This window comes from Gopherus flavomarginatus, chromosome 8 (assembly GCF_025201925.1).
Source record: "Gopherus flavomarginatus isolate rGopFla2 chromosome 8, rGopFla2.mat.asm, whole genome shotgun sequence".
NCBI classification, from domain to species: Eukaryota; Metazoa; Chordata; order Testudines; family Testudinidae; genus Gopherus; species Gopherus flavomarginatus.
In genome coordinates, this window is record NC_066624.1 from 7,086,209 (window position 1) to 7,103,986 (window position 17,778).

At 43.1% G+C, this 17,778-nt stretch overlaps 1 protein-coding gene across 3 annotated transcripts in view; it reads right to left on the reverse strand.

Moving 5' to 3' along the window:
* The window catches only part of MCF2 (MCF.2 cell line derived transforming sequence), an 89,896-nt gene that overhangs the window by 56,892 nt on the left and 15,226 nt on the right, over positions 1–17,778 (reverse strand). For 2 of the 3 annotated variants that reach the window (XM_050964849.1, XM_050964846.1), the window contains exons 2-4: positions 14,203–14,271; positions 11,758–11,872; positions 7,055–7,145 (exon numbers count right to left, since the gene is read on the reverse strand). In XM_050964849.1, the coding sequence (XP_050820806.1) occupies positions 7,055–7,145; positions 11,758–11,872; positions 14,203–14,271 (275 nt within the window). Of the gene's footprint in view, positions 1–2,688; positions 2,765–7,054; positions 7,146–11,757; positions 11,873–14,202; positions 14,272–17,778 lie in introns of those variants that run through there. The other variant, XM_050964850.1, reaches the window with a different exon arrangement.

Consider the following 17,778-nt stretch of genomic DNA (forward strand, 5'->3'; position numbering starts at 1 on the left):
GCCCTAGACCCCAAAATCAAAAGCCCCCAGGCTCTTACATGTGCTCATCCAGTGCTCCAACTAGAGGCTTTCAGGACGTCTAATTTAAACCCTTTAGGTACAAGATATCAAGATAGCAAGAAACATTGGCTTGACAAAGCAATTTCTTAACCAGGACGAATTTACTGAAAGCACAAGACGTTACAGATCTTTAAAAACAACCAAAGTCCTGAAATGCACCCTTCCTGCGAGGCTGAAGTTTGTCAACATTTCAGGCTGGGAAGAATTCCTCCTGCAACTCTTTCTTACATGTGGCAATGATCAGTCCCCTCGCTCCCTTGGACAGAAGAGAATCCTTCTCTTAAATAGGACCCCTGTCTCTGAGCCTTCTGCTCAGAGAGTGAAACTACAGATCCATCAATTACGCTCCCTCTCACTCCTTTCCCTGTACAGGGTGCTGCGTAGAAAAGCCACTGTTCCACGGGCGGAAGGATAGGCCTGTAAATGCGACACAATCAGGGATCATGGCCTCAAATTTCTCTGTGATAGCTCTTACACTATGGACCTTACAGTGGCAAAGCTGTACTGCTGTAAGGTCACCCATGCAGCTGCTCTTTGCCGGTAGGAGCGCATAATTAAATCACCCCTAACGAGCGGCAGTAGCTATGTCAGCAGAAGAGCATCTCCCGCTGACATAGCGTTGTCCACACCAGCGTTTTTGTCGGTGAAACTTTTGCGAAGTTTTACCAACAAAATTGCTGGTGTAGACATAAGCCTTAGTGTTAGTCCTTCAACAACGTGTCAAACATCTTCCCCAAGCATGGCGATTCATTGGGATGAAGTAAAGTAGATTTCCTTTGGCCACGTCTGGGCTTATGCCATCATAGTTCCCAGCATTTTCACACATACTACAAGAGAGAGTTCATAACCTGGCACAGATTTATCCCAGTCTGTCACACCTGGGATACAGGCAAATTCCAATCTGATATGATATTTTTAAGGTTGTATTCAAAATTTATGTAAGAGGATTTGTTTGCTATTAAACATGTGTCATGTTTCATCCCAGAGGTAGCTGCATTTCCAGAACAGGAAGCATGATTCCTATTGTTTAGAAAGCATTTTAAGATTTTTCCTGCATGAAAGGTGATTTTATCAATGTACAATCAAGGTCAGCATTTAATGATGAGCAAAAAGGTGATACATACTTGAGGCAGAAATGTACCTTTTGCAGATCAATATCTAGTATGGACTACATATGGAAAAAACCCTTGCTTTAAGTCTGCTACCAGCAGGAAGGTGTCCTCTGCGTAGTATTAACTTAAGGGCAAAGATGATAGATAAAAATAAAAAAAAATCAGCTGGTTTAAACATTATTCAAAGTTAACATTTATGAAGGGACTAAAACAAAACCTGGCCCTTAACAATCATCGCACTGCTCTGCACCTTAACTGAGCTTAGACAGTACCTTTTCGCTTACCTCTAGTATTAGCCAAGGCAAGAACATGTGTCATGCTACAATATGACAGAGAAAGAACATACAGGAAACTTTCACACCCTTTGTTCCAAAAAGTTAAAAGAGGAAGTAACTTAACTCAGCTGAACTTCCAGTCCTATTTATTATACTAAAGAGAATCATTGTCACTTGATAAAACCTTGATACTCAACTTCCCCTTCTCCAGCTTCTAGTATTCTCAAGTCTTTACTGTGAGAGTTAGAAAAGAATTTGAAGTAATCTGGGCAATTAAAAAAAAAGCAACCAGCTGCTAATATTTTAATAGCGCTCCTAATTTAGTCGCACAATAATTTGTGGTTTTTTTAAAATGATCCTAAAGTTCTAAGGACACAAAAAATTATGCCCATGAGGGGCAATCCACTTTTAGCAAGTGAAGCATCCTATTGTCTTAAATACACATTGCTTTGTGACTAAATTAGGGAGTTACATAGGTTGGAAGGAACATGGCCATTATTTACTTAATTTCTGCACTAAAAGCATGTACCATCTTTTCTAGGAATTACATTTAAAAGCATAATCTCCCCTCAAATAGACAACCCTCTCCTGGGACTTCCCTCCACCTAGGGAAAGAACAGACCAAGAGGAAAGGAAAATCCTCCAGTAAGTTTGATCCTGGACACAGGAAACGGATCAATACACAGACTGCAAAGTTAGTGACTTTCTTCTCTCCTTGGAGAGCAAAGTCAGGCAGCAAAACGCGGGGACCGTTTTAGCTCGGCTTCTACTTCTGCTCACAAAGCTACAGCATGTCCTGATCGCTTTCTTTTACTCTGTGAGCCGGCTGCACAGTTAGCCGCAAAAGCCATTCGCCCAGCCGCTGTCCCCACCGCAGGGGAGCACGCTCCCTTTAAGGCCTTTCCCCGGGAATACGCTGTGTTCGTGGGGAAAGCAGCACAGCAAACCGTGGGCTAGAGATTTTGTTTTAATGTAACCTCAGCACTGAGGACGATGCTGCAGAGGTTTCCGGAGTATCCGATGCCTCCCCCTAAAGACGTTACAAAAAATACTTCCCGGGATGCTGGGCTGAGAGCATCACCTGACCGCACTGCCATTCTCCTGCCGCTCTCAGGCTGTCCATGCAGCACATGCAAACCCGGGACCTCGCCCCGGCCTTCGGCAGCGCCGTTCAGCAGCAGTTTGGTGCTAGAGCCCCGCGCTGCAGCAGCCTGGCAGGACTGCAGGCAGCGCGCCCTTACCGCATCCGTGCGGAGCCCCAGCACGCCTCCCGCGGGGCTCGCCTCGGCCATCGCCCGGCGAGCGCCCTTCTTCCCCGGGGGGAGCCGCTTCTCAGCAGGCGCTGACAAATCCCAGGCGCGAGCCGGCCTCCTGCAAGGCTGCGGCCGCTGCTTCCATCGCAGCCCTGCAAGCAGCCTCCGGCCCCAGCGCCGCGCACCGAGCCGCTAGGGCCCCCCACGCCTCGTCCCGCTTCAGCCCTGGGGGATCGGCCGGGGCGAGGCGGCCGGAGCGGACCAGGCGTGCGGGGACGGCGAGTGACTCCTGCCTGCTCCCTCCGTGAAGGGCTCCCTTTGTCTTCTTAAGGTGGAATGCCAAAAACCTGCCTCGCTAGTTCATTGATGTGGGCGCTCTTTTGGGAACCCTTAAGAAAGCAAAACTCCATCCCTGTACCTGGGGGGATACCTTATTTCTTGAATTAGTGGGGCCTGAAATAGGTGTTTTGAAAGGAGATGCCCAATTATGCAACAGAAAAAGCCAGAAAAGCGAAGCCTGTCCAATCCTAAAGCCTGGCACGTCCAGGGAGGGCCTGACTTTCTAAACTGGATGGTACAAATATGCACATACATTGCACGTGCAAACTGGGACCAGGTGGATACTTACATCATTGTATTGGTCAGGCACAAGCTTTGGGGCTTACACAGAATTCTTCAGGTCACAGAGCTCTGCCTAATAAGCTGGGAAGCTGGTCTCTCTCACCCACAGAAGTTGGTCCAATAAAAGATATTGCCTCACCCACCTTGTCTCTCTAATAACTTGGGACCAACATGGCTCCAATAGTGCTGCATACCCTATGTCTGCAGTTAGACACATACATGAAGAAAAACTCTGTGTAAACGCAAAAGCTTGCCTCTCACGCCAACAGAAGTTAGCCCAATAAAAGATATTACTTAACTTGCCTCGTCTCTCTATACCTGGTCAGATCGGCCATTGCAGCCAGATTTTTGCATCTCACACTTCAGAAAAATCAGGCCCTGTGCATTTTGAATTCAATTTATGTGGCAGTTATTTTATTTCATCATATCAGAAAAAAGAAAATTTCTGAATCCAAACTTTGGTCAAGTCCAATATTATGGGTAATCAAGTCTCTATTCTTCCTTGTTGTGCCTCTTCTCCCCCTGCCCCCACCCTCCAACACACACACAAAGCAAAGGGTAATAAGGTATCACATGGGAACATAGACCATAAGGCTGGAATGGACCTGCAGGGTCGTTGAGATCAGTTCCCTGCTATCACCAGCAATCCTGTCACATAATCACATTCATAAACTTATCAAGCTCCAGCTGAAAACTAGGTAGTTTGCTTGTCCAGTTACATGGGTCTGAGAGAGGCGTCTTAAGGTCTGGTCCTACTACTGTCTTTTCACAGGCAGAACTCCAAAGTCTTACAACTTTGTGTACACAGATTTTTCTGTCTTTCATTCTGAGTTGCATTGGGTGTCTCTGGATTGTTTGCACACCACACTGCCTTAAGTGCTCAGATATGCAGTGAGAGAGCCACCTCTGTCTGTGGCTGCAGAAGGAAATGCACAGTGCATATCTTGTGAGGTCACATGCTCACGTATCATTTATAATGAAATGTGAAGGGCAGGCACTTTTGTGAAAGCTACATCAGGACAGGCAAGTAGAGCTCTCATTCTAAAAAAATGGTTTCAAGCTATTTGAATGGAAAATGCCTTTCAATGGTCCAATGCCAGTCCTGAACCAGAAAAATCCCCGTTGGGATCAGTGCAAGCTTTGCCCATGTAAAGGCAATAGGACCAGGCTCTGACAGTCTCGGCTTATTTTAACTATCCAAAAATACCATTACTGCCACTAGATTAGAAGCATGCCATGTTCCGCAATAGTTAATGGTCGAACACTTAATACTTAAGATCTGACCTGACAGGGCATCAGCTAGCCCAATGAGATTTCGGTACACAGTGGTCTAAGTTCTATGCTCCTCTCAATAAACTCTCTTTGCCTCATTCTCTATCAGCTGTGTTTGCATATCCAACTCTTCAGCTGAAGTGCCTCTCTGCAGGCAGGTGTACACCACAACCCAAGTCGATATAACTTACATCACTCAGGGGTGTTAAAAGCCCCCTCATCAAGAAATGTATGTTTTGCGCTGTCCATGTCAGCACTATGTTGGCCAGAGACTCTCCTGATGACTGAGCTTCCGCTTCTCACCACAGGTGGAGTAATTATGCCGACAAGAGAGCGCTCTCCTGTGGACATGGTGCATCCTCACCAGAAGCACGGATGTAGTGAAGTGGTGCAGACTTGCCCTGTGTTACTGGAGGAGGTGACAGTGATGATTGTGACCTTTTCAGAACATTTCTTTTCACCTTCCACTGTAGCAAGGTCAGTTTAGATCTGGCCTTTCACTGCCAGCTTTTTAGTACAATCTCCATTCATTATAAAAGTGATTTTTTTATATACACCAGTGTAGCACTTTTAGACTACATTTTAATTTTTGCAAATGACCACATACTGTTGACTAGTGGGGGGGGGGGAGGGAAGTGTTACTGGTGAGATTTGTTCAGCATCTGATGGTACATCTGCTCTAGTTAATTAAGAGAGAGACATTTTATATACATATATCTGTACCCACATGCTTTATATGGCAGCATTTGACTTTGTTTCTCCGGAGGAAGAAAGACAAGCAGGAAGGAGACATGGATCTTAGCTGGATATAACATCTCCCCACGCTCACAGAGAGCAGGGCAGGGCAAGTCAGCTAGAAGAACCGAAAAACATCCAGTACAGAGCATGTCAGTTACTCGGCATGTTCAGTAGTTATTTCTGAGGCTGGTCCATGCAGGACTAAGATGTGTCTGCTCTGAAGTCTGGGTCCCACTCCCTGTACCATTTTGGATACAGTCTACAGTTAACCCTATTACATGTATGGGCACACACATATCATAGAATCATAGAATATCAGTGTTGGAAGGGACCTCAGGAGATCATCTAGTGCAACCCCCTGCTCAAAGCAGGACCAATCCCCAACTAAATCATCCCAGCCAGGGCTTCGTCAAGCCTGACCTTAAAAACCTCTAAGGAAGGAGATTCCACCACCTCCCTGGGTAACCCATTCCAGTGCTTCACCACCCTCCTAGTGAAAAGGTTTTTCCCTAACATCCAACCTAAACCTCCCCCACTGCAACTTGAGACCTTTACTCCTTTTTCTGTCATCTGGTATCACCGAGAACAGTGTAGATCCATCCTCTTTGGAACCCCCTTTCAGGTAGTTGAAAGCAGCTATCAAATCCCCCCTCATTCTTCTCTTCTGCAGACTAAACAATCCAAGTTCCCTCAGCCTCTCCTCATAAGTTATGTGCTGCAGCCACCTAATCATTCTTGTTGCCCTCTGCTGAACTTTTTCCAATTTTTCCACATCTTTCTTGTAGTGTGAGGCCCAGAAGTGGACACAGTACTCCAGATGAGAACTCATCAATGCCGAATAGAGGGGAATGATCACGTCCCTCGATCTGCTGGCAATGCCCCTACTTATACAACCCAATATGCCTTTGGCCTTCTTGGCAACAAAGGCACATTGCTGACTCATATCCAGGTTCTTGTCCACTGTAACCCCTAGGTCCTTTTCTGCAGAACTGCAGCCTAGCCATTCGGTCTCTAGTCTGTAGCAGTGCATGGGATTCTTCTGTCCTAAGTGCAGGACTCTGCACTTGTCCATGTTGAACCTCATCAGATTTATTTTGGTCCAATCCCCTAATTTGCCTAGGTCCTTCTGTATCCTATCCTACCCTCCAGCGTATCTACCACTCCTCCCAGCTTAGTGTCATCTGCAAACTTGCTGAGGGTGCAGTCCACGCCATCCTCCAGATCATTAATGAAGATATTGAACAAAACCAGCCCCAGAACCGACCACATGTAACCTTCAAAGTAGTTTTCCCCTGATTTTTTAAATATAAAAATTATAGTGGGGGGACTATAATGAAGGCTATTTTGCAGTAAATAAAACATTGCCCAATTAAGGGTAAAATAATCCTCTGCTACTAAAAATCAGAACCTACATGTAGAATATATGTGGAGATGGATTGTCTAAACATCAAATGCCCAGAGCAGGGCACGAAAATGTGTACACAGCTGTGTGACTAATTTGCATGAGCACAGGCAAATGATCAGAATGTCCAAACAGCTAAAATATGCATACAAATTAGGTACATCATAATACCTGCATTTACTATGGTGAATAGGGTCATAGAAATGCCTTGAAGGAGAGACTAGTTCAACAGGTCTGGGCTACAGATGTTTTCAAAATCTGAAACAATGTACATGATGACTCAATAACGTAAGAAAACATTTAACAATAACAAGGGCTTACTGCTATCCTTTGGAGAGTCATTTTGACAGACGTCCATGTATCCAATCTTCTATCCAGGATTAGGATAAATTTTGTGTCAGATTCATGTTGACTATAAGACAAGAAAATACCAAGTAGCTAAGGTAACATTTTGAGAGCAAGCCATTTAGGTCCCAGTAAAAAAACAAACACACAAAATAATCATAAATATCCAGAACACAATACTTCTGGCACCTTTCGTAAACATTAAAATTCCATTTAAAACTATTTTCTACAGTTGGTTCCAGAAATAGGTTGTTGAGTTTCTCTCACTATTATTTGACAGCAAGCTTGACATTCGAAACATGCAAAGTTGCTCCTGTTCAATGGAAATTTTATTTGCACTTGAGTGGGCTGTGTGTGCAGTTTGGAAAGTTCCGTACAAATCCACATTACTTTGGAGCTATACTTTGCAAAGGAGCCTAAGAACTCCCTTAAATTCCTTAGAAAATCCCAACCCTAGTAGATAACTGAGCAGTATTCTAGTTCTACATACTGAGGGGTAACGTGTTCAGATGAGTCCCTGTCTACGATACAAGAACCACCATATCTAGGAATCTGGTTACAACTCTTTAAGTGTACGTCTGTTTGAAAAGCAGGTAGGCATACCTGCATTAGCGTTAATCTAGCGGCTATCATGGGTAACAATAGCTGTGTAGACAGGGGGGCATGGACTTCCGCATGGGTTAGCAACCAGAGAACATACTTGGGTTTCCTAAAGCCACCTTGTCTACACTGCTATTGTTACCTGTGCTAGCTAGATTAACGCTAACATCGGTATGCCTGCGTATGTGCTACAATTATGTAGACATACACTAACAAACCTGGTCTTGTTGTAACACATGGTTAAAGCTAAATCTACATGACAAGCTGCAATCATGTTTATAGTCAGGTTAAAGGGTAAACCATCTGTAATCAAGTCCCCTAACACGTGTGCACTTGCAATACACTGGGTCTTAATGCAAACAATGTGTAAAAAAAGTCCCGATTTAGGGAAACAAAGGTATAAGAAGCTGTATACTCATTCCAGGACTAATTATTTATTACTACCATATGGCAGTCAATATTTGGCAAGGTTATTGTTTTATATCCTTTCCTCTCTCCCCTTATTACTAGTGTATCCAGATAGGTCTTTCCTGTGAGCACATCTTCATGTAGTGCTATTAAATGAGGTCAGCCTTCATGTATACAAAGAGCAGAGTCATATTAGTTACCTTTATACTCAAAAAAGGTAACTGCAATTAAAAATATTAATTGCAATTAATTTTAGTGTTAAACAATAGAATACCAACTGAAATTTAAATATTTTTGGATGTTTTTCTACATTTTCAAATATATTGATTGCAGTTACAACACAGAATACAAAGTGCTCACTTTATATTAATTTTTTATTGCAAATATTTGCACTGTAAAAATGATAAACAAAATAAATAGTATTTTTCAGTTCACCTCAATACAACGGGTCGCTTGCTGGTGGTTTCTCTGCAGCTTGAGGTCTTCAAACCAATTTTGAGGATTTCAATAACTCAGTCCTGGGATAGGGGTTGTTATAAAATTGGATGGGTGGGGTTCTGTGGCCTGCCTTGTGCAGGAGGTCAGACTAGATGATCAGATTGGTCCCTTCTGACCTATGAGTCTATGAGTCTAAGTACTGTAGTTCAATCTCTATCATGAAAGTGTAACTTATACATGTAGGGTTTTTTTGTTACATAAGTGCACTCAAAAACAAAGCAATGTAAAACTTCAGAGCCTACAAGTCCACTCAGTCCTACATCTTGTTCAGCCAATTGCTAAGACAAACAAGTTTGTTTACATTTACAGGAGATAGTGCTGCCTGCTTCTTGTTTACAATGTCACCTGAAAGTGAGAACAGGTGTTCGCATGGCACTTTTGTAGCAGGCATTGCAAAGTATTTACATGCCAGATATGTTAAACATTCGTATGCCCCTTCATGCTTCAGCCACCATTCCAGAGGACATGCTTCCATGCTGATGATATTCATTAAAAAAATAGTGCGTTAATTAAATTTGTGACTGGACTCCTTGGGGGAGAATTGTACGTCCTCTGCTCTGTTTTACCTGCATTCTGTCATATATTTCATGTTATAGCAGTCTCGGATGATGACCCAGCATGTTTTATTTATGAACACTGTCACTGCAGATTTGACAAAATGCAAAGAAGGTATCAATGTGAGATTTCTAAAATAGCTACAGCACTTGACTCAAGGTTTAAGAATCCGAGAGGCACGAGGTGTGGAGCAGGCTTTCAGAAGTCTTAAAAGAGCAACACTCAGATGCAGAAACTACAGAACCCAAACCCCCAAAAAAGAAAATCAACCTTTTGCTGGTGGCATCTGACTCAGATAATGAAAATGAACATGCATAGGTCTGCTCTGCTTTGGATCGTTACTGAGCAGAACTTGTCATCAGCATGGGAGCATGTCCTCTGGAATGGTGCTTGAAGCATGAAGGGACATATGAATCTTTAGTGCATGTGGCACGTAAATATCTTGCGACACTCTTTACAACAGTGCCATGCGAATGCCTGTTCTCACTTTCAGGTGACATTGTAAACAAAAAGTGAGAAGCATTATCTCTTGCAAATGTAACCAGACTTGTTTGTCTGAGTGACTGGCTGAAGTAGGACTGAGTGGACTTGTAGGCGCTAAAGTTTTACATTGTTTTATTTTTGAATGCAGGTAGTTTTTGTACATAATTCGACATTTCTAAGTTCAACTTTCATGATCAAGAGATTGCACTACAGCACTTATTAGGTAAATTGAAAATACTATTTCTTCTGTTTTTTACAATGCAAATATTTGTAATAAAAATAAATATAAAGTGAGCACGGTACACTTTGTATTCTGCATTGTAACTAAAATCAATATATTTGAAAATGTAGAAAACATCCAAAAATATTTAAATAAACCGTATTCTATTATGGTTTAACAGTGCGATTAATCACGATTAATTTTTTTAATCGCTTGATAGCCCTAATCACAACATTTTAGATTCCCTAGAGATACAAAGCATCCTATTACTAAAGTTAAAAATCAAAAGAGGCTCTCAGAACTGTAGGAAGATTAGAGAAGCAGGTAGTACGACTCACTACAAATAAAGTGCCAACTTTATGTTTGAATCATTATCAGTCTTATAGCCCTCAACAGGGCTTCACATGGAATAGGTTAAAAATACATAATATTAAATGTAATTTTATAACGTTGTATGTATTCGCAATAATAGTATAGAATAGATGTTGCATTTGGTATAAAATTCTGTGGAAATACACGGTTGAGTAGTGGTCTCATATAGTCACACGTCACACCCCCTACCAACCAGAGATGCATTACTGCTACTGTTAACAGACCCAGAAAAAACATCTTGCTGTGACATAGTTTCCATGAATACCAAGTTTCAACCATCGCCTGATATGAAGCTGCCTGGCAGCGTGTGAAGTGAAGACAGAAAAACCTGAGCAAAGTGTGTGAGAGAGAAGAGGAAGAAAGAAAGGAAAAGGGAACGGGAGGTGAAAGGATATCAAGGAAAGGCAATGAGGAGAGGAGAGGAGTTGGGTGGGGAATTAAAGCAGGAAGAAGCAGCAAGTCAGGGAAATAGCAGAAGAGAAACAACTAGAGATGGAAATGGAGCCTCCAATGAACTTGCAGAGGCTGGTTCACAACCAGAAACTGCAAGGTCTGTTTGCACATGCCCTACTCTACTAGAAAGGCTGTGCTGACACAAGCCCTCTCTTGGAGGAACTGGTGGCCAGCTGGCACCACTCTGGGAGTGCCACCTGATATCCCAGGACCAACACAACTATAACAACACTATATACAACCTATGTATGCACTGGGAGTTTTGCTCAATCACCACAACTGTGATCAGACTAGATGTAGAATGCAAGTCACTCAAGAATTAAATAGGGCAGCAATTCTTTGTCCTTGAGTTTGTGAGAAAACACATGGCACTTTTCTAGAATAGCAGTTGATGACCGCCTAGCTGTCTTCACCTTGCTCACTCTGTAGCAATCAATTTGCCAAAATAGGTGATAGAGAGTTAAAAAGAGATTAAGCATTCCAGGAAACTTCAATCCACCAGACTCAGGAAGAAGAAATTGTTCAGAACCATTAATCCTGGCATAACTACCTTATGGGACTGGTAGACTGTCAGTGAGTAAATGTTGCTACAGAAAACAATACTGGAAAACGCAGTACAGCACCAGGAGAGCAAGCATAATGATCTAGGATGGTATTCAATCCAATGGCTTTGTTCCTTTAGTTATTTTACTTCTCAGGGTCTCTCTCTCTCTTTTTCCAAATTAACATACTCTCCACTTACATGTGCAAAATACATCCCAAATTATTTGCCGGTGGCATATCATTTTTGAGTGCTGACACCCATCTAAGGTTAAGCCAAGTGATTCCATTAATAATTATTGCCATCGGGTAGGTTTATAAAACCAGCAAATAATAGGGACAAAAATCTGCTTTTATTATGTAGTTATTGGTATAAGAAATACCATTGTAACATTCTGGCTCAATGTCATGAGGCTCTGCAGGTAATTTCCTCCTTCTCTAACTAGCTTCATTCATAATGAGGCAATTGTACTGCAGCTCACATGTCCGACACCAGATCAGATGGAAGCCTCTGCCAATGAAGCACGAAAGCCGGAAGGCAGCACCGTACCTTGGTACCGAAGTTAAGTATGTTAAGACTTTCATTAGAACCTCCTCTGATGCTTCATTGAATTGGGAGTTTTCAGGAAACGTGATGATCCAAGCATTGTCTTTCCCTCGGCCACCTACAAGTAACAGAAAAGTGCTTGTCTGAACAGTTTGTCCAGAAGTCACGCCAAGCTGTAAAAGCCCCAATTTAAAACAAAACAGCCAGCTAGTCCAATAGGCACCTCATAAGTAATACCCACATCTTTAACATCTACAGACTAAAGGTAAGATCCTACCCTATCCTTTTTGAGTTTTGTATATTGGAGAGGGTGTGCGGGGGGAAAGTAAAGCAGGTTCTGCCTATGCTAAGGATCTCAGACACATCCTACATATACCAGTCAGGGTGATTTGGGGCATGGAGGATATGGGGAAATACTGCAGCGTTCATTGCTGCTCATCCGAGCCTCTGCTGCCAACTATCGGCAATCTTCATGGTTGCCAAAGACTCACCGTGCCCCCATGTCATGAGCCTGCCCTGTTGGACTCCTGCCCAGTTGCTTTGAGGATGCCCTGTGGGGATGGGGAAGAGAGAGAATCCTGGCATCTTTTCTCCTCTTATTCCATCATTGCACATGTGCAACCCAGGGCAGGATTTTGTCGTAAGGGTGTAGCCTCACTGCAATACCAACAGGGTGTTAATGACCCCTGCTGGTGGCAACAAACAGTTCGGTACTGCTACATGGAAGTGTTACAGAGAAATCCAAATGACCCACTCCAAAAGCTCCACGTTTTCATGATCCTGAAACTGAAGAGAAAATCATACACTTTCCACAGCGTTAGGGAACCATCTTTTGGAATTCTATATAGCAGGGTGTAACAGGGGGGTCTGCCTCTGTGAAGGCCAGAGGCCAGCCAGCATTGTTCTACGCCTCCTTTAAGAGCAGGTGTTTGGGCCAGGTAGAGGGGATTATCGGACCCACCAGGTTAGGTGATTCCTATAAAGAGCTCAGTTGAGATGGAGAGCTACAGGAAGCAGGCTGGTTCCTGTAGTAGGCTATAGAGCAGGAAAACTCCAGGGGAGATGGCCCATAGGAGGACTGGGGAAGACCTGCCAGAAGCAGGGAGGTTCTGGCAAGAATGGCCTAGGTCAAGGGAACTAAATGTTGCATCTGTTGAACGATTTATTCTTGGTTTTTTGTGAAAGATAGTTGGCGTCCCCAATAAACGAAGCCCTGAGGAAAAGGGCCTGATTAAGGTGTGGTGTCCATCCTTCTTGGACTGGGGAGAAAGACGAGCAGCCTACACAAGCATAGAATTTTCAAAAATTCTGCAGGAAGATCATCATTTTCTAATAAATTCTTGGGTATAGTTTCCAAAAGCCCCTAAATCCCATTTTCAGAAGTGACACTTGGGAGCCTAAGTCTCACTGAGAGTCAATGAGATTTGGGCTCCTAAGACACTTAGGATTTGATTTTTAAAGGTATCTATATGCCTAAAGATGCAGATAGGTGCGTAGGTGCTTTTGAAAATCCCAGTAGACACCTAATTACCTTAAACAATCTAGCCTTTAGGCACTTCTGAAAATTTTAGGTTTCTAAGGGTACATCTACACAGCAATTAAACACTCATGGCTGGCCTGGGTCAGCAGACTTGGACTCACAGGACATGGACTGTAAAATTGCTGTGTAGAGATTCAGGCCCAGGCTGGAGCCCAAGCTCAGGGACCCACAAGGGCGGAGGGTCCCAGAGCTTACGTTCAAGCCGGAGCCTGAACAGCAACTTTTAGGCCTGCAGGCCGAGCCCCATAAGCCCAAGTCAGCTGATCCAGGCCAGGCCCAGGTCTCTTATTCCAGTGTTGACATACCCTAAAACCACTTTTGAAAATGGGACATAAGGGGTACTATTTTCAGTGGTACCTCTCTTCAGGCAGGAACTTCCTTAGTTTTTCATCTGATACTTTCTGAGGAAAGGACCTGGGAATTGGTCCCTAACACATACCAGTATGATGGGCCAAATTCTACCTTGGGTTTCAAATGCACATTTCCCACATAAGAGTTAGAACTATCAAAACTATTAGACGCTGGGGGAGGAGAGGGTTAACCAGATGTATCCCTTAATCTCTGTATCAGCATACTTGGGATGCGATGGCAAAGAAGTCAGGGAAAAAAGGGTTAATACTTGTAAACTGGCCACAAGCCTATAGAAATATATTCTATTTCAAAGCACCATACCTGTTAATACTAAATGTTTGAAGAGTGGAATATTTTGTAGCACGGCTTGAGAAAGAAACCTAAGCTGGTCTTTCAAACTGCCACAATGTTTTATTAACAACACTTCCAGTGGCACCGGTGATGACCCGATGAATAATCTCCAGTGTATAGTATCATTTTGCCAAACAGTGCATAGGTTCACACAGAGAATTAAATTACTTTACACAGAGAACATGGGGAAAGTTAACCATACTCACCAGAAAGAAACGCAAACTTTTTCCTCAAATCGTCACTGATGTCCTTTGCACAAATGGGAACTGTGGTTTCTAGCAACAACAAAACAGCAAAATGCACCCATTATTGGAGGCTTATCACTACTCCACTAAACTAAATATTTAAAAGGTCACACCTAAGCATGCAATGCACCTAGGTATATACATTTCTTAACTCATCAAGCAGATCAAAAGCCACCATAAAGCCGTAACTATCAGATGTATTAATTACGTTAAAGATGACATGTCAGGGTGTGCTAATGCCTGTATTCAGCAGGACATAGGGAACATTCGGAATTTTTTTTGGTTTGTTTTTTAAATAAACTACAGTTATAGTTCCCTCATCTGCAGCATCCCCTGGTACTTTCCAGCACAGGGGGCTGCATGTTTCTGTTGGCAGCAGCAGTGGCAGAGAATGGTATATTGTGAAATATACAGGGCATTTTATAATGTCATGTTTCTTAATTCTGGAAAAATGAATGTACGCCCAAAGTAAATAAAACTCTGTAGTCAGCCAAGCTGTTTGCACAAAACATATTAGAAAGATTAGGGTTCTGATGCACGATGATTAGATTTCTAAAATTAAATAATAGAAAAAAACTGCTATAAGCTATCTGTAGTGTGCCATGACCCTGTGGGGGCCCTTTCTGCACCTCAGCAGAATTTTATAACAGAGTGTGTGTGAGAGAGAGAGAGAATGAACAAGGGTTTGTGTTTATTACAATATTATCCCACAATGTATAATTTGTGATCGTTTAAAAATAAAAACACTCAATTTACAGTGATTGAAGGTACTGAAAACAAATATTACTACATAATGTATGCCCTTGATAGTGTAAATATAATCATTTTAAACACACCTGTATGTCATTGTGGATATTTTGTGGATACAGACTAACACAGCTACCCCCTGATACTTGACTATATGCCATTAAGTCTTTTCACTTTTTGACAGTTAAGCTTAACTCTCTGTTTCTCTGATAAAACTCTGATTTCAGGGATTATTCTCTTGGCTGCCTGAAGTCCTGACACTTTGTCGCATTCCACTAACTCCTTGGCACACTGTGATCATTTCTTACTCCAATCCCTTTTCTGGCAGCAACCATTGCTTATGACTTTTTATCTGAGTGTTGCATACCTTGCTATTTTCACTCCCATTCACTTAAACTGTTCTGTCTGCTCTTTACAGGTCAAGCCTGGGCCCAATGACGTCAGTCGTAAAACTACTTATTTCAATCAGACCCAGAATTCAGCCCTATTACTGTTGCTTACTCTACAGATATGCACAGTATTTTAAAATTCTGCATATTTTATTTGTCAAAATAACACAATACAATCACCCATTTTCAGTTATTTGCCAATAAGCATTTTGAAATGACTTACCAAAATAATTGAAAATGGTGTGATTATATTGTTATTGTATTTCTGTGCTATTTTGACAAATAAAATATGCAAAAGTTGAAAATTTTTAATTTTTTGGTGCAGAATTCCCTCAAGAGTACCAGGGTTCTGTCTGGCGCAATCTGGGTGCAGGCAGCTCGATAGAGAGTCTGGGTGCGGGGGAGGTGTCTAGGTGCACAGGGACTCAGTGCAGGGTTCTGGGTGCAGGACAGCTCAGGTGAAGGTGGTTAGGGCTCAGTGGGGTGAGGGGCTCCTGATGCACGGGTGAGGCTCAGTGGGGTGGAGGTAAGGAAGGCTTAGTAGGGGGCTCCTGATTTGGGGGACTCAGTCAGGGAGTTCCAGGTGTGCGGGTGTGGGACAGGTTACTTACAGGGAGCTGCTCCCCTGTCCACCATACCCCCTTGCATCCAGACCCCCCTACACCTAACCCCCCCACTGGGAGTTCTGGGGGTCTGTCAGGGTGGTGGTGGACGGGGTTGGGGCAGTCGGGGAACAGGGAGCAGGGTGAGTTGGGTAGGGGCTGGGGTCCTGTGGGGAAGTTAGGGTGAGGGTCTCAGGAGGGGGTGGCCAGGGGACAAGGAGTGGGGGGGGGGGTTTGATGGGTTGCAGGTTCTGAGGGGGCCAGTCAGGGGCAGGAGATGGGGGGGGAACAGGCTCTTTTGGGAGGCACATGGGGCTTGTACTCACCAGGCAGTTCCCTACCAGGTCTTCAGCATCACATCGGCGGCGGGTCCTTCACTCGCTCCAGGTCTTCGGCGGCACTGAAGGATCCGCCGCCAACGTGCTGCCGAAGACCCGGAGCAAGTGAAGGACCCGGCACTGAAGAACCGGTAGGGAACTGGTTCTTAAGACTTTGGCAGCTCATCACTGCCCAGAAGTACATTAGAAGCAATGGGTTTCAGAGGGGTAGCCGTGTTAGTCTGTATCAGCAAATAACGAGGAGAGACTAACAAATGTATTTGAGCATAAGCTTTTGTGGGCTAAACCCACTTCATCAGATGCATGGAGTGAAAAGTACAGTAGGCAGGTATAAATATACAGCACATGAAAAGATGAGTGTTATCTTACCAAGTGTGGGGTCAGTGCTAACAAAGCCAATTCAAACAGGGCGGATGTAGCCTATTCCCAACAGCTGACAAGAAGGTGAGAGTATTAAAAGAGGGTAAATTACTTTTTGTAGTGACCCTGCCACTCCCAGTCTTTAGTCAGGCTTAATTTGATGGTGTCAAGTTTGCAAATTAATTCCAGTTCTGCAGTTTCTCATTGAAGTCTGTTTTTGAAGTTTTTTGGCTGAAGAATGGCCACTTTTAAGTCCGTTATTGAGTGTCCAGGGAGATTGAAATGCTCTCCTACTGGGTTTTGAACTTTATAATTCTTGATGTCTGATTTGTGTCCATTTATTCTTTTGCATAGAGGCTGTCCGCTTTGGCCCATGTACATGGTAGAAGGGCATTGTTGCTCTGCAATCTTGTCTCCCAGGATCACTTTATATAAATGTGAGTGACTGTAAAAAGACTCTGTCCCTTTCCCAAAGAGTTTACAGTCAAAGGCCTTGATACTAAAGTCAGATCACATGTGCAGGGATCAGGACCCCACTGTTTTAGGCAAGGCACATGCATATAAATGAATGCAATGTTTGCCTGCCTAATGACATCAGTAAACACAAATGCAAGACTTGTGTGTGCACTCACAGTTACAGGCTGTCTTCACTGTCAAAAAGATGCATTTTCCCATCAAGATAGCTAATTTGTTATAAAAGTCTAATGGAGACAGAGCACAGGTAATTTTTACTTCACTGTAGCTAGTTGGGGTCAACCCTATACCCCATATCTACAGATTGCCTTTTTTGCAGTGAAGACGTAGCCAAAGGACACTGTTTGAAAAACTGGCCCAAAGAATAAACTACTGCGACAATAAAATAGAAAGCAACAAAAGACTTACAATAAATGCACCCTTTGTTTGCCTGCATTTAGGAATGAGGCAGAAAGGCTGATTTATTAATAGCTGATTTATTAATAGCTCTCCAAGAACACCATTTAGCAATGGAGAGTTAACCTTAGAGTTGTAACAAAAGCACTTACTTAAAAATAAAAAAAGTCTTTCCAAGCTAATGTTTAATAGGAAGGCACTTATTTATCAGACTAGAGACAGGTTGCAGTG